The 20,752-nt window shown below is 52.9% G+C and overlaps 4 protein-coding genes across 7 annotated transcripts in view; 2 read left to right on the plus strand and 2 right to left on the minus strand.

The window, feature by feature from the left end:
- Window positions 1-10,422, plus strand: part of GFOD2 (Gfo/Idh/MocA-like oxidoreductase domain containing 2) — a 42,017-nt gene extending 31,595 nt beyond the window's left edge. For both annotated transcript variants that reach the window (XM_055412513.2, XM_055412514.2), the window contains exon 3: window positions 8,862-10,422. In XM_055412513.2, the coding sequence (XP_055268488.1) occupies window positions 8,862-9,760 (899 nt within the window). In that variant the 3' untranslated portion in view covers window positions 9,761-10,422. The remainder of the gene's footprint in view (window positions 1-8,861) is intronic.
- Window positions 10,423-13,339: 2,917 nt separating this feature from the next.
- Window positions 13,340-14,961, minus strand: C22H16orf86 (chromosome 22 C16orf86 homolog). The gene is made up of 4 exons (XM_088830235.1): window positions 14,857-14,961; window positions 14,429-14,655; window positions 13,842-14,059; window positions 13,340-13,764 (listed from the first exon to the last, which is right to left on the minus strand). The coding sequence occupies exons 1-4, from the start codon at window positions 14,959-14,961 to the stop codon at window positions 13,340-13,342; spliced, it is 975 nt and encodes a 324-aa protein (XP_088686361.1).
- Window positions 13,363-18,880, plus strand: ENKD1 (enkurin domain containing 1). Its single transcript, XM_055412528.2, has 7 exons — window positions 13,363-15,569; window positions 15,656-15,856; window positions 16,394-16,566; window positions 17,575-17,700; window positions 17,789-17,952; window positions 18,053-18,189; window positions 18,267-18,880. The coding sequence occupies exons 1-7, from the start codon at window positions 15,485-15,487 to the stop codon at window positions 18,425-18,427; spliced, it is 1,047 nt and encodes a 348-aa protein (XP_055268503.1). The 5' UTR covers window positions 13,363-15,484; the 3' UTR covers window positions 18,428-18,880.
- PARD6A (par-6 family cell polarity regulator alpha) lies at window positions 18,865-20,678 on the minus strand. 3 transcript variants are annotated; one of them, XM_055412532.2, is made up of 3 exons: window positions 20,546-20,678; window positions 19,942-20,164; window positions 18,865-19,698 (listed from the first exon to the last, which is right to left on the minus strand). In XM_055412532.2, the coding sequence occupies exons 1-3, from the start codon at window positions 20,606-20,608 to the stop codon at window positions 18,953-18,955; spliced, it is 1,032 nt and encodes a 343-aa protein (XP_055268507.2). In that variant the 5' UTR covers window positions 20,609-20,678; the 3' UTR covers window positions 18,865-18,952. The 3 variants fall into 3 exon arrangements, with proteins under 3 accessions (XP_055268507.2, XP_055268506.2, XP_055268508.2); XM_055412531.2 differs by having other exon boundaries at window positions 18,865-19,701; XM_055412533.2 differs by having other exon boundaries at window positions 18,865-19,701; window positions 20,558-20,667.
- Between the last annotated feature and the right edge of the window lie 74 nt (window positions 20,679-20,752).

The following is a 20,752-nucleotide window of genomic DNA, read 5'->3' on the forward strand; positions in this document are numbered from 1 at the left end:
CCAAGACTGCTTGTCTTTCCTGTAGTCTGAAGATAAGAGAGTTTCTGTCACCTCTCGCCCAATGAACTGTAAAAGATAAATGTTCATTGAAGTGAGCAGAACAAGCGTCTGTCTGGTTGTTGATTTGGGGCATGTAAGTTTTGACCAAAAATTACAGATGGTTTATCTTTTCCAGAGGGCTCTCTCTGAGGATGTTGTGACATTGGAGCTATTCACTGGCCCTAGATTTTTAGAGCAGATCATGCTCCCAGATTGAGTTTAGAAGTAGACTTAAGTCAGCACTTTAACAGAGGGCTGGTTCAAGGGAATCAAGCTACCATGGACTCTTGACTTCTCACCATTCCTTGTGGCATGAGTGCAGGTTGGTGAGGGTGTGTGCGGAGGTAGAGTTCTAGAGGCTCTCAGTCAGCTTCTTGAACTTTAGGGTTCCCACAGAGGCCATTTCCTAGCTGTACAAGGAGAAAGAGGAGACCCAGAGTTCTTTTGGCACAAGCCTGCTGGGTATTTTCCTCATACAGGAAAACACTGGACTTTGGGTCATTTAATATAAACAGGAAGGACAGCTTCTGGGGTCTTGTATCCCAGCCCTCAGTGAAGTAAAACATCAGCCCTGTCTCCACACCTCTGTTGTCAGGAGGGAGGATGGTATGAATGCGGGTCCTTGGTCTGTTCTTGCAGGTACATGATCCCAGGGCCAGGTTGGTTGGGCTGAGAGAGCCATTTGACTGGATCTGCCATCAGGCACTGCCCACTTAGGCCCCAAAGGAGTCACCGAGCCTATTGCAACCATGAGGTTAACTCCTTGTGTGTTTTCTTTCTTTCTTTGTGAGAATTCTGACATAACTTTAGCTCATATGGAAGAGGCCATGAGAACTGCTCTAGTTTTCCCAAATGACTAGATATGAGTGCATAAACTGCTGTAGGCAGAACACCAAACTGACCTTGACATCAGACCCTACTTCTGGTCCTATTTCTGTCACTTTCAACCTCTGGGGGTCCCTGTGAAATGAAGGTATCATTCAGTCTTTCCAGCATGATATGACTGCCTCCGTATACTGACCAAGAAAGACACTGGCATCGCGTTACAGGGGAAAGCCTGGCTTTCCTGTTGTCCCAAGTGAAAGAACAGATTTGTTTAAGTTGAATTCACATCAAAAATAAATAGTAGGAGTCTCCTCTGGATGTTCTCTAGGTAAATGTTCAGATGTTCACTGAGTTGAATGTAGCTCAGAAATGAAACTAAGCATTCTAAGTCATCTCAAATGTGAAAAATTTTTCTGTGGGTTGGGGAACTATATTTAAATTAATTCCTCAAAAGCACGACCCATTCTTTCTTCCTGTAATGTAAAGCTCTGGCAGTATCTGGTTCTTATACACTGTTTAGATGAAGAACAGAATAGACACATTGATAGTTACAAATATGCAGTGTATTTAAAAGGGCTCAGAGTCAGCATTCCAGAACATCCCCACCGCTGTTCCACCTGTGTTTTCCCATGTATGAGTCCCTCTATATATGCATGAGAGGATATTTTTCTGTTTTTCCCACTTACTTATCTCTTTTTTCTTTTTTTTTTTAACCCTTTCTGATACGGGTGCTATGTCTCTTATGTTTCATTAAGGATATAAGCTTTAGGGACTTCGCTGACAGGCCAGTGGTTAGGACTCCATGCTTCCACTGCAGGAGGCATGAGTTCTGTCCCTTGTCTGGGGAACTAAGGTCCCCGCATGGCCTATTCATTAATTAATTTAAAGGATATAAGCTTTAGATCCTCAATCTTTTTAGAACCAGGAAAAAAAAAGACATGTTTACTTAACAGGATAGCTGTTGAAGTACTCTAATTTTAGATAAGCTCTTCCAGATTTTGAACCCATGAGAAGTTAAATCATAATGGTCTCAAGTCTCTACTGAGTGAAGGATCCTTCTTGCATTGCCCAGCATGGTGAAAGGTTAAGTCAGAGAGATGAGAAGCAGTTAAGTGAGGCATGCAGCACCTGTCCACATCTACAGCTATAAAGCAAATCTATAACTTAGACTTTTCTTCTTCTAAAACTTTTGATGCCAGTCAGAGTACCGCATTTTCTTCTTTTGAAATTCACAGGCATAAAGTCATAAATGTTGGACCTGCAGGGACAATGAAGAGAGTACCTAGTCCAGCTTTTCTCAGAGATGCTGGGCCAGCAGCAGCAGCAGCAGCTAGGAAATTGTTATAAATCCAAATTCTGGGTCTCTTCCCAGACCTTCTGAATCTCATCTGAATTCACCTTCTGAATCTGAATCCTACCAATTTTTGAACAAGCATTCTGGGTGATTCTGATCCACACTAAGGACTGAGAGCCACTGGTCTCATCCAGCATCTTCATTTCCAGTTAGAGAAACCCAGGCCCAGAAATGTTTAAGGTCACAGCATGTCACTAAGCCTTAGTGCTTTAGGCAAAATGGCATTTTCCTCAGCTTCTTAGCTCATTGTGTTCTTATGTCATTTCTGAGGCCATAAAGATTTTTTCTGCCCTCATTCTTATTAGTTTCTTTGTAATAAATTTATGTTTTTTTCTAAAACTAATCCTTGGACTTATCCTCTAGAGATGTACTTTTCACTTCACAGCTCTTTTCTATAGCCTCTTGCATGCATGCTTGCTAAGTGGCTTCAGTTGTGTCCAACTCTTGCCCCCCAGTGAACAGTAGCCCACCAGGCTCCTCTGTCCATGGGATTCTCCAAGCAAGCATACTGGAGTGGGTTGCCATGGCCTCCTCCAAGAGGTCTTCTCCGACCCAGGGATCGAACCCGTGTCTCTTACATCTCCTGCATTGGCAAGAAGGTTCTTATTACTAGTGCCACCTGGGAAGCCCCTGTGGCATCTTACTTTCTACCTTTATTTGACTTTTCATTTTCTTCCACCTCAGATTTTATCCTTATGGCTTTCCCATTAATTCCTTAGGGGAGAAGGAGGGACTCTATATAATAGTTTCCTTTCTCAATTTAGAAGTTTCCAAAAAATTTTAATGTACAAAGTGCCCCAACATTTTTGCTACAGTTGAATGTTTTCTTAAGTCCATCGCTAGAAGGTGATTGTATGTGCCCACTTCTTAGCACTTGTGTGCTTCATTAGAAAAACACTGGGTTTGCCAGTCCTTTCCCTGTGGGCTGTTGAGATAACAAGGGATCATTCCTCAAGCAGCCTGACCCAGATAATTTACTGCCAAGAACACCAGTCCCTTGGGGTACCTTCTCTGGCCCCCAATCCAGATCATGTCCCTGCCGTGGACTCTCATGTTAGCATTTATATCATCTTCTTTGCTGATCACAAGGGCAGTTCTGCATGTAGTCACGTGATATTTTGATTCATGGCACTCTCTGCCACTAAAGTGTAGGTTGTCTGAAGGTAGCCATCATGCCTGATGTATGCCAGAGCTTGGCACAAGGCCTGGCACACTGCTTGAATGATAGTGTCACAAATTCTGGCTTACAAGCCCAGCCTGCTGGTATGACCCAGGGAGCTGACGGGGCCTGAGACCTAAGAGAGAGGGGCTGTGGACAGCAGTGATTCTGTCTGTGATTCTGTCTGGTGGCTTTCAAACTTATTTTTCTAAGTTCAGTTCAGTTTAGTTACTCAGTCGTGTCCGACTCTTTGCCACCCCATGAACCGCAGCACGCCAGGCCTCCCTGTCCATCACCAGCTCCCGAGAGTCCACCCAAACCCATGTCCATTTAGTGGGTAATGCCATCCAACCGTCTCATCCTCTGTCGTCCCCTTCTCCTCCTGCTCTCAATCTTTCCCAGCATCAGGGTCTTTTCCAATGAGTCAGCTCTTCGCATCCGGTGGCCAAAGTATTGGAGTTTCAGCTTCAGCATCAGTCCTTCCAATGAACACCCAGGACTGATCTCCTTGAGGATGGACTGGTTGGATCCCCTTGCAGTCCAAGGGACTCTCAAGAGTCTTCTCCAACACCTCAGTTCAAAAGCATCAATTCTTTCTGCACTCAGCTTTGTTTATAGTCCAACTCTCACATATTTTTCTAAGTAGCAGAACCTTTTTTGTTTTGTTTGTTTGTTTTTAAAGGCAGAATCCATGGATTTTGTAAAACATGAAAGTGGTGCTTTTTCTGGGGCTGCTCCTCTCCCCTGCTGTTTGAAGTCAAGTATCTAGTCCCACACCTCTAGAGGGAGGGGCAGTGGTGTTGTCCCAGAGCTGTGATGCATTATTGAGAAACAAAAAGGTGGTCTGGGACAGCTTCTCAGGGTTGCTTCACTCCTGGGTCATCTGGGGAGTGTGAGCCGGGAGAGGCTTGTTCAACCTTCAGATTTCATCTGAGCTAATGCTTTTGAACTGTGGTGCTGAAGAAGACTCTTGAGAGTCCCTTGGACTGCAAGGAGATCCAACCAGTCCATTCTAAAGGAGATCAATCCTGGGTGTTCATTGGAAGGACTGATGCTGAAAATGAAACTCCAATACTTTGGCCACCTCATGTGACGAGTTGACTCACTGGAAAAGACTCTGATGCTGGGGGGGATTGGGGGTGGGAGGAGAAGGGGATGACAGAGAATGAGATGGCTGGATGGCATCACCGACTTGATGGACATGAGTTTGAGTGAACTCCGGGAGTTGGTGATGGACAGGGAGGCCTGGCGTGCTATGATTCATGGGGTTGCAAGGAGTCGGACACGACTGAGTGACTGAACTGAACTGAATGGCACTCAGCATCCATGCTTCCCCATTCCATGGAGACAAAAAGTGATTTTCAGCTTCTCTAACCTCTCTTTCAACTTTCTAACGGGAAAGCTAGATAAACTTAAATAAATATGTCTCTGGAGGCACCCCCAATATCTTTCTCAGGGTACACACTCTGTGGCTGGCAGGGGCCTGTTTCACTCAAGATGGCCTTTAGTCCCCACACTGATTGCACCACTGGGTCCCAAGTTCAGAAGCTCTCCTGTCGTTCGGCCTCAGGAAGGCCTCTCCTCCTTCCCTAACTGCTTGTGGCATGAAACAAGAGATGCCTTTAGATTCTGGTTTTATCACCACCAGACTCTCAGCAGCCACATGAGTCCTTTTCCTCCCAGCCCGACCCCTTTCCTCCCCAGTGCCCACCCCCCACCTCCCGCTGTGCACAGTCAAAGCAGGAAGCCTCTGGGTTGGCCAGAGAGGCAGCTCTCACATGGGGGATCTGAGAACCTAATTTCTCATTACTTCCCTCGTCAGCTGTGTGTTCAGCAGCCGAGTGACCAGGTTCTTCCCCAGTATTGTGATTCTCCTGTCCCTAATCCTAAACCCCTCAAGTGTGGGGAAGGATTGGAGAGCCTCCGGGAGCAGACAGTGATAGCAGTCAGGAGCGACTCTCTCCGCAGGGCCCCCTCCAGCTCCAGACCCCAGTACAAGGGCCTGTCCCCTTGCCCAGGCCCCCTGCCCTATGCACACGGCTCCCTGCCTTGGGCGTGTGACACTTGGCTAGCCATTCTCCTGGTGGTCCTGCCAGTGCCTGTTGTAAAGCTTTTGTTATCATTTGGAGAAGAACAAGAGATTTCAAGAGCTTTGTAAAGTGAGGAGATTGAATTACGTCGCAGGCACTTGATCTAGGTATGCTCCTCCTTGCCACAGCACTGAGGTTCGCAGCACTGGGAGTTCACACCCGAGAATTCCGTTTGCGTAGATGGTGAAGGCCGTGTGGGGTTCTCAAGGGTCAGGGTGGCAGGGAGAGGGCAGAAAGTGAGGGGAACTTGGAAGGACTGGCCAGAGGCACCAGATTATCCACTGTGGGCTTTGTCAGGATGTGAGCTTCTGAAGGGCTGGGCTGGACTTAGCTCTCTGAGAGGCCTGATGCACAGTACATTGAATAAGAAAACTTGTCTGTGTTCATGTTGATGTTTAAATACCTTTTTAAAAATTAAAATTTCAAAATATTGAACATCAGTATTATTGGCCTAGAAAATGTAGCTTCTCTGTGAGTCATAAAATCTAGGTCACAGTGGGCCCTTTTTTCCTGTATTTATGACATCTGCTGAGTCTCCCATGGTGATGGTTATAAACTGTACCAATGACAGAGCTGGGCTGGGCATTTACATATACCGCCTCATTTGACTTACTCTTCTCTTCTACCCTGCTTGGTAAATGTCCCAGGCCATGCAGCAATCAAGTGAGAGAACCAGACTTTTAACCCCAGTGTCTGGGTCCAGAGTGTGAGTTCAGCACCAATGAACGCCCTTTCTGGGCAGTCAGCTGTCCTGGGTCCCCATTGTTTCTACTGAAAGGTGGCCAGTTGAGTTCCCCCCGAGCCTGTGTGAATGGAATCCAGATCCATCAGAAGCTACACCCTGCAGTGAGCCACCAGAAATTATCTGTGTCCCAGCCATTCCCTGTCTGAAAACACTGAGAAAACTCAGGGGACCAAGGGAATAACACCAGAGTTACTGGAGATACACATACCGGGAGAAAGCATAATCTTGACCTGCTGCCCCGAGATACAGGTGTCCAGGCTTGGAGACTGCTCTGCCAACCGGTAAGTGCCTATACAGTGGGAGAGTGGAGCCTGGATGGCACTGGAGGAGAAGCCCGAATGTAAACATTGTTCCAGGAGAGGGAGCAACAAGAGATATTCCAGCCCACAACTCTGTGTCCTGAGCATAGCGACTAGGCCTGGCCCTGCCTGTCCATCGTCTCTGTTTAGCAATCAGCGCCTCTCCCCAGCCACCAGGTCTTCATGTAAGAAGCAGCCCTCTTCTCACATTCAGTGGCTCAAGCAGAATTAACAGGAGAGGGACCACAGGAGGCAAAGGGATCAAAAAGAAAACTTTAGAGGGGTGTACAAAGCATGTATGTATGACCTTGTGGGTAGGCAACTATAAGGACTCTGGCTCATTCTGAATGAGTTGAGAAGCCAGCAGAGGGTTTGATGCAGCACAGAGATATGATCTGATCCATCTTAAATTTCAACAGAGTTACCCTGGCTTCTGTGTTAAGAAAAAACTGAGAGAAACCAGTTACATTGCCATGGCAATAATCCAGGTGAAAAAGAGTGGTGACTTGGATGAGGCAGGTGGCAGTGCTGGTAGTGAGAACTGGTGAGATCCTGGAAGTAGTTTGAAAGCCAAGCCAAGATTTATTGATGATTGACAGTGGGATGTGAGAGTGATTTCAGTGATTTTGGCTTGAAAAACTGGGAGAGTGGCAATGCCATTGTCTGAGATGGAGAAACTCAGGGACAGGATTCCATCCCCACTCCTACCCCTGACCTTGAATGTCTTTGTGAGTGATGCTACCAGCTCCCTATCCCATTTTCCTCCATTTCTTATAGATCCCGTGTAATCCCTCCAGCCGGTTTCCTGGTATGTACTCAGGGCTTTAGGAATCCCAGCTCCTGGGCCTTTCCTGCCTCGGTGCCTTTGCACATGCAGTTCCCTGCCTGGATGTCCTTTTCCCCTGAGGGGAACATCTCCCTGGGACATCTGCATCCTTAAGGATAACCCCTTCCCCTATCCTGCCATTTGTACCAGACCCTTGAGTTTGTTCCCTCAAGAAGCCCATGACTTCTTGGAGGAATTGAGGAGGTAGGGTTTGAGTCGCACCCCAAGGGCAGTGTCTGTGGAATGAGTAATGGAATAACTGGATGTCTTCACCCTTCCCCAGCTTGCTGTACCCAAAAACTATGTGTGTGTCTAGTCCATACCACTTCTTGGGATTTTAAAATTTTCTATTGAAGATACGAGCATAAGACTTTCTTCTACTTGAACCACACCAAGTTGACAGGAATGCTCCAGGAATTGGTGTCTTGTGGCCGTTCATACCCTTATGAGCTTTTCATCTTGTGATGCGGAAGAGTGTTCATTCTTTCCATTTCCTCATGGGGGAGCTGCTCAAGTCCTCTTGCTCTCTCACTCCAGGGCTTCGTCTAGCTTTGTTTTGCTCTCTGGGTGCCTTCCAGCTGCGGTGCACTCAGAACAGGCTTGAGACGGAAAGGATGTCTTCTCTTCCTTTCCCCTCCGACTATAGCCAAGCATTTTCTGGCCTTTTGACTACACTAATATGTTGGACCAGTGTTTTTCGAGGACAGTCTGCAGGGACTCTTAGAGTCCTTTCTGCAGTTACAACTGAGAGTGCCAAGCCCATCCCCTAGAATATAGATTTTATTTTCTTACCCCAACCTGATGATCTAATAAATGCATGAACATAAGATAAGCGTATCCACCTCTCCAGCCCACTTGTATTAGGCAGTGTTTTCCAGAGAAACAGAACCAACAGGATGTATATTGAGAGATTTATTTTAAAGAATTGGCTCAGCTGGTCGTAGGAGCTGGTAGATCCGAAATCCACAGAGCAGATCTGAATTCTAGCAAGAGTTGATGCTGCAGACTTGACTCTGAAGGCAAAATTTCTTCCTGTATGGGGAACTTCAGTCGTTTTTGTTTTTTTTTTCCCAAGGCCTTTATCTGATGAGTTGAGGCCCACCCACATTATGGAGGGTAATCTGCGCTATTCAAAGTCTACTGCTTTAAATGTTAATTAGATCTAAAGGGATCTTCTCAGCAATGTCTAGGCTAGTATTTGATGGGCACCATAGCCTAACCAAGTTGACACATAATATTAACCATGGTACCACCTCTCTGTACCTCCCACTCCTGGTTTGCACCTTCTGCCTCTACTCCTTTCATTTCCCTTTAAGAAGTTCTCTTTCTCGAACCCATAACTCTTTTTCCAGGCTCAGTCCCTGGCTACCATTTTCTTCCAGGCCAGTCACTTTCCTCTTGCCCTAGACCACCGCCTAGCCTCAGAGCTGGCTTTCCTGAGTCATCTGCCTTCCAGAAATGGGGTTTTCTTTTCCCAGTGTGAACCCCCTGGATCTTTGAGATTTCCTGTTGTTTTCTTCTCAGGTATTGGGAAGAATGTGGTTTGTGAGAAGGCGGCAACCTCAGTGGATGCTTTCCGGATGGTGACAGCCTCACGCTACTACCCTCAGCTGATGAGCCTTGTGGGGAATGTGTTGCGCTTCTTGCCCGCCTTTGTGCGCATGAAGCAGCTGATCGCCGAGCATTACGTGGGCGCAGTGATGATCTGTGACGCCCGCGTCTACTCGGGCAGCCTGCTCAGCCCCAACTATGGCTGGATCTGCGATGAGCTCATGGGCGGCGGGGGCCTGCACACCATGGGCACCTACATTGTGGACCTGCTGACCCACCTGACCGGCCAGAGAGCCGAGAAGGTCCACGGGCTGCTCAAGACCTTTGTGAGGCAGAATGCGGCCATCCGTGGCATCCGGCATGTCACCAGCGATGACTTCTGTTTCTTCCAGATGCTCATGGGCGGGGGTGTGTGCAGCACAGTAACTCTGAACTTCAACATGCCAGGGGCCTTTGTGCACGAGGTCATGGTGGTGGGCTCTGCGGGACGCCTGGTCGCCCGGGGCGCGGACCTCTACGGGCAGAAAAACTCAGCCCTGCATGAGGAGCTGCTGCTGAGGGACTCGCTGGCTGTGGGTGCGGGGCTGCCCGAGCAGGGCGCCCAGGACGTCCCGCTGCTCTACCTGAAGGGCATGGTCTACATGGTGCAGGCCCTGCGCCAGTCCTTCCAGGGGCAGGGGGACCGCCGCACGTGGGACCACACCCCTGTCTCCATGGCTGCCTCCTTCGAGGACGGGCTCTACATGCAGAGTGTGGTGGATGCCATCAAACGGTCGAGCCGATCCGGGGAGTGGGAGGTGGTAGAGGTACTGGCAGAGGAGCCCGACGCCAACCAGAACCTGTGCGAGGCGCTCCAGCGGAACAACCTGTGAGCCTGCGCGTGGGCTCCCTGCCGCGGGGCAGAGGGCAGGGCAGGACCAGGAGCTGTGACGGGAGGGCTTTGCGGTAGCACAGACGGTATCTTTCATTTGATAGGTCCGCTTGGGCAGAGTTGAATTCCGTTGAATTCGAAGGTGGCCCCGGGGAACCCCCCACCCCAGTGCCCACTCCGCGGGCTGGTGAGGGGGTGGCATTCTGTTGCCAGGGCTGAGAAGCCAGCACACCGCGCAAGGCAGAGAAGTGCCCCGGGTCTGTGAGCAGGGCCGGCAGAAGCTTGACTGGGGGGATTCTGCCACCTGTTTTGGTGCTAGCCGGATGAGAAAGCACAGTAAGGAGCCAGCCTGGCTGATGCCTTAGGCCTGAGGAGAAGTGATGCGAGGCCTTGTTGCCATGCCCTTCCTGGGCTGGGGCACCTCAGGAATGGTGAGGGTGGCAGGTCATCCCTCTGGGATCCACACCTGCCCTCTCCCCACATGACCAGGCCCTTCCGGCCTCCAGGCTACCACTTCCCTGGCTGGGAGGGGGTTTCTTTAGCAGGTGAGCTTTCAGGGGCTATTGACCCTGGGCAGAGGGCCCCTGCTTTGGCAGAGAGGAGCCAAGGGGGACAGCTCTGGGACATACGAGAAATGTCAATAAATCAGAAGGTCTGACACTATGGCATGTGGTTGTTGCCTGTTTGGTAGGTTGGGTTTCTTTAATAAGGAAAGGCTTGTTGTTGCTGTAGATGGTTTGTATTTTCCTCTTTCCTCATAGCTCCATGGCAGCTCTGACCCACTGGATCGGTCACTGTCTAGTGGGCCACCCAGGTTCCTACCACTGCCTGCCCACCCCTCCTGGCTTATTCCCTGTGGCTGAATCCCTGCAAGAAGTCTTTCCTCAGTGCTCAAGTCTTTACACGGGACTCAAGACTGCAGGGGGCCGATCTGGCCTGATGTTTAAGAGACAGTGGGAGAGTCTGAGGTCTCTCTGGGCTGGAGGTCAGAAGGGGTTCTGTTCTTGAAACCAAGGGGTTGGCTCCAGGGGAGCCCTGGGAGAGGAGAGGTGGGGTGGGGGCCAGGGAGGCTAGGCGGTATGAACTTGATGAAGGCACTGCCAGCCAAGCACGGCCTGGACTAGCCAGCCAGTCTCCAGCTCTGTATTTATGATCCTGTTCTCGTCACAGGAAGAGCCTCCTAACCATGTCAGTCAGGGTTAGGTATTCAGAAAGAATACCTCTACTCCGTTGTTTCCTCTGCCAGGATTAAACCTGGACCAAACTCGAAATTTCCCCTTCTCTAATGTTCCCTCCCTCTGCCCTGCCCTGGACTCCTCACCAGAAAGAGAAAGGCTCAGAGAGGGCGCTCCCTCTTCCTCCTGCCCTTAGAGGAGTCACCAGGCCTGTTTTCCCATATTGTCCTGGTTTCAGACCTTGTGATATAAAATAACAGTTACTAGTGTTGGGGTGTACTTAGTGTGTGCTGGGCCCCCTGGAGAGACACTTTCACATGTATTATTTCATTTAATATCCAAACCAGTCAACGAGGTACTACTATTAATATTCCCATTATCCAGAGCAGAGAGGGACAGAGGTACATGAACTGGTCAGGGTCCTCTGACTACAAAGCCTGACTCTGAACTACTCCTTCCCCTGTGGCTTCTCAGACTCTAGTGCCAGGCATTGTCCCTCCCTGCTTGGGACCTGTCCAGGTCACCACCTCTCTACAGCAGGATCTCAGCCTGGCCTGAACTAGGACTGTAGAAAACCCCACCAGGCAGGATGCTGGGAGAAGTGAAGGGGAAGCTGCCCCCTTCCTCCCAGCTCAGCTCCAGGTCATCCTTCTCTGTGTTAATATGATGTTGAGATCCCCCTCTAAGTTTGAGAATTGACCAAGAAAGCACATTCATCCATTGTATCTGACTGAGATGCCCTTATTAAAGGGCCATGCTGTTGACCCACAGTGGCACTTAAGTTTTATAGGACTCTGCAGCAAAACCTCTTGTTTACAGTGGTGTGTTTGAGAAGTCCTGGTGCAGACTGAACATGAGCTTAGGGCTGATTTACTTTTAAGAGGTCCCAGGTCCTCTGTTGGTACTTCCCAGAGCCTCGGTCCATGGCCATCCCTCAGACAGCTCTACCATCATGTATCTCTTGGCTTGGTCCCGGGGAGGAGATGTACCTTAAAGGCCTAGACGCCTGTGGCCAAGGAAGCCAGCAGGGTTCTGGTTCCCAGAGGTGACAGGAGTCCCCAACTGGTTCCAGGCTTGTCCTCCATCGCCCCCTCCTGGAGGAGGCTAGCATCACCTACCAGGGTCTATTACTCAAGTAAATCTCAGAATGTTCCCCAAAGTAGTTTTCCTGAGCCAGTGAAAATGCAGCTCATTTTTCCTCTGTTACAGCAAGCAGAAGAGAACTTCCAGAATACCTCTTGCTTGTTTTCCAACCACCAACCAAATCTAGGACTCACATTCACGCAGACAGTGGCAGCGGTCTCCTCACCTCTCTATCCCTAGACTTTCCCTTCCTTATTCTGCCCTTCGTGCTGCTGCCCAGGCAACCTCTCCAGAATAGCAGACCAGGATCCCTTGTTGCCTACATCCCTCCTATCCCTCCCAGACTCACCCAGCCTGGTCTGATGGCCATGCATCTGCTTCAGCAGACCCTCCTCCAGGGGGCTGATGTCTCCCACTCTAGTGAGGCTTCATCCCTGGTAAACCTTCTGCCTGGAAGGCCACCCCATCCTCTCCTTCAGGAGTCTGGTGGAGAGCTGCCCCTTCACTCCTCCAGGCAAAGTTGCAGTCATCCCACCACCTGTGGCCCGTTCCCTGGGAGACAGGGAGGAAGGCCACGCACCCGCTTCCTATGACCTGACAGCCCCTTTCCTTTCTGTTCCCCAGGCTCCTCCTTACCAACCTCCTCCATTCCAGGTGTTACCTTTCTGACCTTCAGGTTCATCTGAGGAGACTTTAAATGCCCAGACTAGGCCCCAAACTTACAGATTCTGATTCAGTTAGGTCTGGGGTGCTGTGCTGTGCTTAGTCGCTCAGTCGGGTCCAACTCGTTGCAACCCCATGGACTGCAGCCCACCAGGCTGGGGTTCTCCAGGCAAGAATACTGGAATGGGTTGCCATGCCGTCCTCCAGGGATCAAACCCAGGTCTCCTGCATTGCAGGTGGACTCTTTACCAACTGAGTTACCAGGGAAACCCAAGAATTCTGGAGTGGCTAGCCTATCCTTTTGCCAGGGGATCTTCCCGACCCAGGGATTGAACTGGGGTCTCCTGCATTGCAGGCAGATTCTTTACCAGCTGAGCCACCAGGGAAGCCTGGGTCTGAGGTAGTGCTCAGGAATCTATATTTTTGCAAATTCCCAGGAGATCCAGTGACTGTACTGGGGAATCCGTCACCCTTTTTCCCAGCCGCTTCCTCTTCAGGCGTCTTATTTGGGAAATCACAGTCTGAGAAAAGGAAGAATGTTTATTTTTATCAAATCCAGGATCCCAAGGAGGGGCAGGGGCTGAGGGCCTCAGGCCTTAGACTGCTGCTCTGACTCAGGCTTGGGAGGGAGGGGAGTCATGGGGTGGGGGTCAGGACAGTCACTTGTACTGAGGAGAGAGTGGGGGGACAAGCGGGGCATTGCAGACACTTAGCATCTTATTGATGTCCACCTGAGTTGACTTGTCCATCTCAGCCTTGAGGCAACCGCTGACCCCCAAGCTGGGCAGACCCCCAGGCTCCTCACTGGCTTCCTCCCCCAGGGTAACCGGAGTGTGGGTGGGGGGCACGAACATACTGGGGCAGGGCAGAGTGAGGTTAGAGCCCAGCTCACCTGCCACTGGCAGCAAAGCCTGCAGTTGCTCCACACCCGCCTCCTCGGGGACCACGGTCAGCTCCACCTCAGCTTCAGCCTCCCTGTCCCCCTCCCCTGCCTGGTTCAGTTCAGGGTTGCAATAGTTGATGTACTGGTACAGGGGCCGCAGGCGCTGGGCCTTTCCTACAAGAACCCGGGGCAGGGCAGTGGCTAGAGTGCCAAACTAGGCCATGTCAGGGGTCCAGCTGACTGGGGACAAAAGGGAAGGTTCAAGAAATGCCACTCACGCTCAGGCCCCAAGGTCCCTGAGGGTGCTGACACCGTGCTGGCCACCACTGGGACCACTGGGGTTCCCAGACTCTTGCGCTTCTTAGCTTTTTTGTGCTGTTTGGCAGATGGTGAGGGCTCACTCTGATTATTCTCCGGCTCCTCCCTCTGCAGTGACAGCTCCTGTGGCAGCTCACTCTCTGCCCTAGGATGGGCTTGGTGGTTCGGGCCTGCGAGGCTGGGGAACAAGGAGGCCTGAGGAGCCAGCCTGCAGCCTTGGCTCCTGTGCTCTGTCCTAGGGAACAGTCCTGCCTGCCTACCTCCCCAGGCCGTGATCCTTGTCCTTTTCCTGGTCACTGAGGCCCCAGACTAGACAGGGACCCAGAGATCATGGGAGCTCAGTCCCCTACCAGGCCTTGAGACTTCCGCTCTGCATGTGCCCTACATCAGGGCTCTGGAGGGACAGCAGAGATGAGGAATGATGGTGGTGGCAGGGGATAAAGATGGACACTGCTGTAAGGTCCCATTTAGGAATCCAACTGGGGTATGAGCCACCCCCACTCCACCTCCCCAGCCCCCAACCTCTTCCCTCTGAAAGCCCCCTCACTTGACTGGCTTCCTCTTCGGACCATAACTGGGCCTCACAGTAGAGGCCATAGGCCTGGGACCTCTCTGCTCCAGTGCCTCCACCTCTGGCTTGTGCCTGTCTTCCTCCAGCTTGAGTCTCTCCTGGATCTTTGGCTCTGAGGTGGATCTTATTGGACATTTATCTTCACCCTGGGTTTGGCAGTCCTCATGGGCTGGCACCAAGAACTGGTCTCCCATCACTGGACACTAGAGGTGACACATAGGTAACTGGTCACCATGGCCAGGCGAAGGATACAGGGACCAACCATTAGACACTACGGATGCAGGGCACCAGCCCATGCCCTTCCCAGCCTGTGGAACCTGGCCTGGCAGTTAGGGGGTAGTTGCAGTTTGGTCTGTTAAAGCGCTATGACCAAGTGTTTGAAGGTTAGACAGCCCGATGGTCACCTCAGAATTCTGAGCATGGCCACCAGGCACCTCTGTAAGCTGTGACTGCCCCACGGCTGTCCCTTCTTGGGCCCCTGGCCTCTTCTCATCCCCTTCGGAATCCATAGCTGTTGTGGATCAGCACTTCCTCGACGGTTGCTTGAGGGGCATCGGGGGTGGAGGGCGGATCCTGAGGGTCCAGACTAGTAGACCCTGAGCGGACCCGGGAGAGGACCGGGTTGGGAAGGGCAACTGACAGTCGTTCTGCCCCCCACCCTCAGCTGGAACTACAAGCCCCAGAAGGCTTTGCGCCAAGGCCATTGGCCCCTGACCTCATGGACGGAAACCACTGTTGCTTGGCAACAGCAAACCCGTCGGGTGGCGGCAGTGGGCTGCAAAACCGCTCTGGTGAATTCCTAGCCTGAGTGTGAAGCCTGCCAACGGTACAGAGGAGTGGGCTGAGAGCAGAGGTGGCGAGCGCAGGCCGGGGCCGGCAGGCGGGGTGGGGACCGGGAACGCAGACAGGGCACGGCTGAGGTTAGGGCCTGGGCCCAGGGAGAAGGCACTGGGCTGAGAAGCGGGGAGTGGCGCCAGAGACGCGTAGCCCGGCAGGCCTCAGGCGCACCGTTTGCAGGACGACGACGGCGGCATGTGTGAGGGTCCGTCCCGCATCTCGGGGCCCATCCCCCCAGACCCTACGCTCTGTCCTGACTACTACCGGAGGCCGTCTTCCGGTGAGTTAAGGGGGTGAAAGCGGCCTGGCAAGGGTCGGGCCCAGCCTCTCCACTGACTCCGCACTCCGCCCCGTCTGGCCTCTCAGCCCAAGGGCGCCTTGAGGGAAACGCGCTGAAGCTAGACTTGCTGACGCCGGACACCGACCCGGACCTAGACGCCACCCCTCCCCGCGCCCCCCGCATCCGTCCGGGAGGCCTAGAAATCCTGGAGCGTGGCCGTCGCGGCGTGGGTGGCGTGCTGCTGCAGCTCGGGGGTATCTCCCTAGGCCCAGGGGCCTCTCCCAAGAGTAAGTTCTGGTCAGAACGGACAGCGAGGCGGCTCTGAAGTCAAAACCGATCAAAAGACGGCTGCTTCCCTTCCCTGCTCTGGTCTCGGGCTTTACCTCTCAGAGTGTCTTTTTCCCCAACTGTAGAAGGAGGGGGAAATGCACGACTTCTTCGCAGGAGAGGACTAAATGAGGTATACCCCGGAAAACCCCGTAGCTCACCTTCGTGGATTCATGATCCTTGTTGAGTGTCTACTGTGCTCCGGGCCCTATAGGTGCTAGGAGAACAAGGTCGAAGAAGAGCATCATTGAATCAAGGTGGGAGACAGTAAAACAAGTGAAGAGGTGAATAGGATATGCAAGGTGATTAATAGTATACTTCATAATCAAATATGTATAAAATCATCAAAAACAGAAGATAATTGTGGTGTGAGGAAGGGGGAACAAGGTTATGTGGTGGACTTTAGAGTATGTCAGGGAGGCAGAGTGTGGGCTTGTGCGTCCACTGGGGTAAATTGGATTGTATGGGCTGTATGGAGGGCAACATCTTTTCTCCAGGGAAGGACCCTAAAGACCATGAGAAGGAGAACATGAGGCGGATCAGGGAGATCCAGAGGCGCTTCCGTGAGCAGGAGCACAGCCGTGAGCAGGGCCAGTCCAGGCCCCTGAAGGCCCTGTGGCGCTCACCCAAGTATGACAAAGTGGAGTCGCGTGTCAAGGCTCAGCTGCAGGTACCTGCCTCAGGGAGCCCCAAGTGTTGCCAATCTTGTTGGCCAACAGGACATTATACTCTGACCTGAGTTATGAGGAGGGAGGAAACCCACAGGGGGCTGAGGTCACAGGGGATGAAGAGCTGGTTCTGCTGCAGAGTGGGGCTGGGACCTTTTTCTGAAGTGATGATGGCTGGGCGATTCTGAGGGGCAAGTCGGAATTAAGCAAGCGAATAGAGGAGAACATTTTATAGAGATGGAACCTCCTGGTTCCAGGGACTTAGGGAGTGTGGGCAGTGGGGATGCTGTGTTCAGTTTACTATGAGGGAAGAAGAGCATGAGGTTAGGCTAAGAAGTCAGCTGGACCCACATCATAAAGGGCCACATAAATCCTTTTTTTTTTTTACCTTTATTTCTAAGGACAATGGAAAGGGCAGGGGTATGTATGGTGGTAAGATTCTATGTGGGGTAGCTAGTGGTGCCACTTCTCTATCCAGGGGTCTGAGAAGGAGAAGCAGGACTGAGAAAAAAGACAAGGTCATATGTGGGTGTGTTGAAGCCGAAGCTTTTGTGGGACTCCCAGGGAGTGGGAATGTGTCCAAGAGGCAGATGGAGAATCAGGTCTGGATCTCAGAAGTGAGACCCAGGAGTTATTGAGGATGAGGCTGAGGACAACGAGACCAGGGAAGTGACCCTGGATTTGGGGGCTTGGAGACCAGCTGTTGGTGGCCTTGGTGGGGACAGAGCCAGAAAGCTTGGCTAGGAAGGAGAGAAAAAGAGAACGATGGCTGAAGCCAGGTCTGAGGTAGAGGGAGGGATATTTGTTTTCTGAGAGATGTGAAAAACACACAGGTTTAAATGCTGATGTGACGGAAATACTTATTCAAGAGGAAGGAGGCCAGGTCCAGAGGACTGGTGATAGAGAAAGGTCCCGAAAGGCAGGAGGGACAGAGGCATGGTCTTATGGCTTGAGACCCTGACGTCAGCCTGACTGACCCCTCCCAACACCTACTCTGCATTGGCTTTCAGGAGCCCGGCCCTGCCTCTGGAACTGAGCCAGCCCACTTTCTGCGGGCCCATTCCCGTTGCGGCCCTGGGCTCCCACCACCCCGTGTCCCCAGTCCCCAGCTAACTCCACCAGGTCCCGATGCTAAGGTGAGAGGATATGTGGGGCCTGGGAGGTGGGGCAGGGATTCGGGGGCACCACACCGTGCTGTTTCATCATGCTGGCCATATCCCGCAGGCCCCAGGCCCGGGTGTGGACTTCATTACCCACAATGCCCGCACTGCCAAGAGAGCCCCCCGGCGGCATTCTCGCTCGCTGCAAGTCCTGGCACAGGTGCTGGAGCAGCAACGGCAAGCCCAGGAGCACTACAACGCCACGCAGAAGGGTCATGTGCCCCATTAGTAGGTCCTACTACTCCCCCCACTCCTGGGAAGAGGCACTTATGGAGGGTGGGAGCCCACATCTGCCTGGGATCATCAACCCTGGGTCTGTGCATCGCAGCTTGTTGGAGCGCAGGGACCTGTGGCGGCGGGAGGCTGAGGCCCGTCAGCACAGCCAACCGGACCCGGCCATGCCCCCTGGCCACACTCGCATGCCTGAGAACCAGCGGCTGGAGACGCTGAGCAGTCTGCTCCAGAGTGAGTACGCGGGCAAGGGGAGCTGGCTGGGGAACTGCACCCCTGCCCAGCATTTACTGTTCCTGGGGCCCGGGTAGGCCAGAGCCAGCTGCTGCGGGAGCTGGTGCTGCTGCCTGCGGGGGCGGATTCACTGAGGGCCCAGAGCCACCGTGCTGAGCTGGACCGGAAGCTGGTGCAGGTAGAGGAGGCCATCAAGATCTTTTCCCGCCCCAAAGTCTTTGTGAAGATGGATTCCTGAACCCTTTTATGGGGACAGTGACTGGGTCTTACTGAAGGTCGCAGCATGGTTGCGAAGGGCAGGATTGGGCCCCATCATAGAGTGGAGTTCGCAGACAGGAGCAGTGGAGGGGGGCAATGTCCCCAGAGCCCTCTTCCCAGCCGCTGGTGGCTGTGGAAGGGCCATTCCAGCCTAGTAACCCTTTACTGAAATTAAACCTTTTGTACATAGTGGGGTTTGTTTCCATAAGTGCTTTTCTTACCCTAGAAATGCCGAACCTGGCATTCCTCCCACGGCGTGACTACAGGAAGGCTTTTCTGATGCCCTTATCACACTCACTTCTGCCACATGACCAGGGCAGAAGGCAAGATTGTGGGATCAGGGAGGAGGCTAGGGCTGGGAAACAGAATGACCATAACTGCATTTGTAGAAAACCTTTAATGTTCCCCGGACTGAGAGGGCCCATGAGCACGCTGAAACCTCCCACTGGGAAAGTCCTTGGAATGTCCCAGAGCCTGGAGTGGCAAGGGGCTGCATCCTTCCCTGTCAGAGGCTGAAGCCACTACCATCTCCTCGAATGCTACTCTCCCAACCAGAGCTGGCCTGCTCCTGATCATCCAGGGAGGGCAGAGAGCTGCGGGCAGCAGGAAGTAGGCGGCTTGCGCGCAGGTCCCAGCACGGAGGTCCTTGAGACAGCCCATTGGAACAGGGAGGCTGGCGGTTCTCAATGACCAGATCGCTGCTGTCATCGTCGCTGTCAGGCTCAGCAGGCCCAGCAGAAGGAGGCCCTGCCAGACGCCCAGATGCCCCACGCACCACATTATTGCGCTGATTGGCTGGCTTGACAGTGACAATGAGGTTGTGGCTGTTAGCAACCATCATGTCTGTCACTTGGTCCAAGGTCTTCCCAGCTACCTCAATGCCATTGACCTCAAGGATCTCATCACTGACTGCCAACAGCCCTGTACTCTCAGCCAGGCCCCCTCGTACCAGGCGGGAGATGAAGATGCCTGGAACCCGTTCCAGGCCCTGGGGAGCTACTCGCACGCTCATGCCATCTCGGATGTAGAAACCTAGGGGGCGGTCGGAACCATGCTTATGCAGCCGCACCCGTCGGTGGGTCTCAGGCAGTAGGTCCACATCTATGACTGAAGAAACTTGGCGAAAATCTTGTGGCAGGCTGATCAGTAGCGGTGGCCGGGTGCGCAGGGGTGCCACTGGCCGAAGCAGGAGCCCTTTCTTGCGCCGTTGCAGAGAGTTGGAGGCAAAGGCCAGGCCACTGGAATCAGCTTCTGCTGCAGGAGAGGGAGGCGCTGAGATCAGAAACCCTGCTCTCCCATTTGGGCCCTTTTCATCAGGCCCAGGCCTCCTTGAGGAAGGGGGCACTGTAGCTATTTCTTGACACTTGGAGGTCAGGCCAAGGGCAGGGACCGCAGAGGGTGAAGCCTGGATACCTTGAGCATAGACTAACCCTGGTAGACCTGCCCTGTCACCCTACCCCACAGAGGCTGCCCATTGTACCCCATCCTCCTCACCCCGCTTCTGCACTAGCAGGCGCAGTGGTGGGGGCCCGCTGGACAGGGCCCGGTGCAGGCTGTCGTCGTTGGTGAGGGGTAGTAGGTCTCCGTGAGCGTCAGTATAGCCAAGCAGCACGTCCAGGCCTGGGATCTGGTGTACTGCACGCAGCAACCGAGAAAACTCCTGGAAGCCACTCACTGAAGCGCGAGGCAGAGCAAAGCGTCGGAACTCAGCATCAAACTGGAGGCAGGGGGTGGGAGGAAAGGAGAGGTTAGAATGGACTCCGTGCCTTCTCACCATAGGTCCGAAGGTGGCAGAGGTGGGAAAGACAGGGCTTCACAACAGCTGTAGCCTTGCACACAGACCTCAGCTCCAGTACAAGGGACGCTGTCCAAGGTCTCCTCCCTGCCCTCCACGTACCCAGGCCACAGAGGGACTCCAGAAGCCGGCAGTAGAGGAAGGAGGATGGATGGGGGAAAGTAAGAAGAAAAGCAGGAAAATGGGACGGGGAGAATGGAGAAAAGAAAACGGTGGTGGGGACCAAGGAGCCAGGAAGGGGAGAATGAGGGAACTGGAAGCGCCTAGGGCCGAGGCCGGAGCCAGGGCTGGAGGTACCCTTACTTTGCTCTTCACCTCGACGATGCTGTCGGGACTGCGTGCCGGAGTCCTCTGTGGCCTGGCCATGGCGGGGCCGGGCGGGCCGGGGACGATGCCCCAGACGGCCCGCCGAGGCGCAGGTGCACAGCCCCTCCTGTCGCCCGCGCCGCCCCGCCCTCCTAGCCGAACCGTGACGTCAAGGGGGCAGCGACGCAGAAAGGAAAGCGGAGT

The sequence above is a fragment of the Moschus berezovskii genome, chromosome 22 (assembly GCF_049115385.1).
Source record: "Moschus berezovskii isolate FMDL1 chromosome 22, NW_MosBer_1.0, whole genome shotgun sequence".
In the NCBI taxonomy this organism is placed as follows: domain Eukaryota; kingdom Metazoa; phylum Chordata; class Mammalia; order Artiodactyla; family Moschidae; genus Moschus; species Moschus berezovskii.

What these genes read in the sequence shown, in the direction of transcription:
- C22H16orf86 (XM_088830235.1), bottom strand. Translation starts at nt 14,961, where the DNA reads ATGGATTCCGAAGGGGATGAGAAGAGGCCAGGGGCCCAAGAAGGGACA. An exon ending in GCCATGCTCAGAATTCTGAG is followed by an intron (nt 14,656 to 14,856) that starts GTGACCATCGGG and finishes TGTCACCTCTAG; the next exon opens with TGTCCAGTGATGGGAGACCA. An exon ending in AGGGACCTTGGGGCCTGAGC is followed by an intron (nt 13,765 to 13,841) that starts GTGAGTGGCATT and finishes TTGGCACTCTAG; the next exon opens with CCACTGCCCTGCCCCGGGTT.
- ENKD1 (XM_055412528.2), top strand. Translation starts at nt 15,485, where the DNA reads ATGTGTGAGGGTCCGTCCCGCATCTCGGGGCCCATCCCCCCAGACCCT. An exon ending in CTACCGGAGGCCGTCTTCCG is followed by an intron (nt 15,570 to 15,655) that starts GTGAGTTAAGGG and finishes CTGGCCTCTCAG; the next exon opens with CCCAAGGGCGCCTTGAGGGA. An exon ending in GCTGAGCAGTCTGCTCCAGA is followed by an intron (nt 18,190 to 18,266) that starts GTGAGTACGCGG and finishes GGGCCCGGGTAG; the next exon opens with GCCAGAGCCAGCTGCTGCGG.
- PARD6A (XM_055412531.2), bottom strand. Translation starts at nt 20,608, where the DNA reads ATGGCCAGGCCACAGAGGACTCCGGCACGCAGTCCCGACAGCATCGTC. An exon ending in TCGTCGAGGTGAAGAGCAAA is followed by an intron (nt 20,165 to 20,545) that starts GTAAGGGTACCT and finishes CCCTGCCTCCAG; the next exon opens with TTTGATGCTGAGTTCCGACG. An exon ending in CCTGCTAGTGCAGAAGCGGG is followed by an intron (nt 19,702 to 19,941) that starts GTGAGGAGGATG and finishes CCTCTCCTGCAG; the next exon opens with CAGAAGCTGATTCCAGTGGC.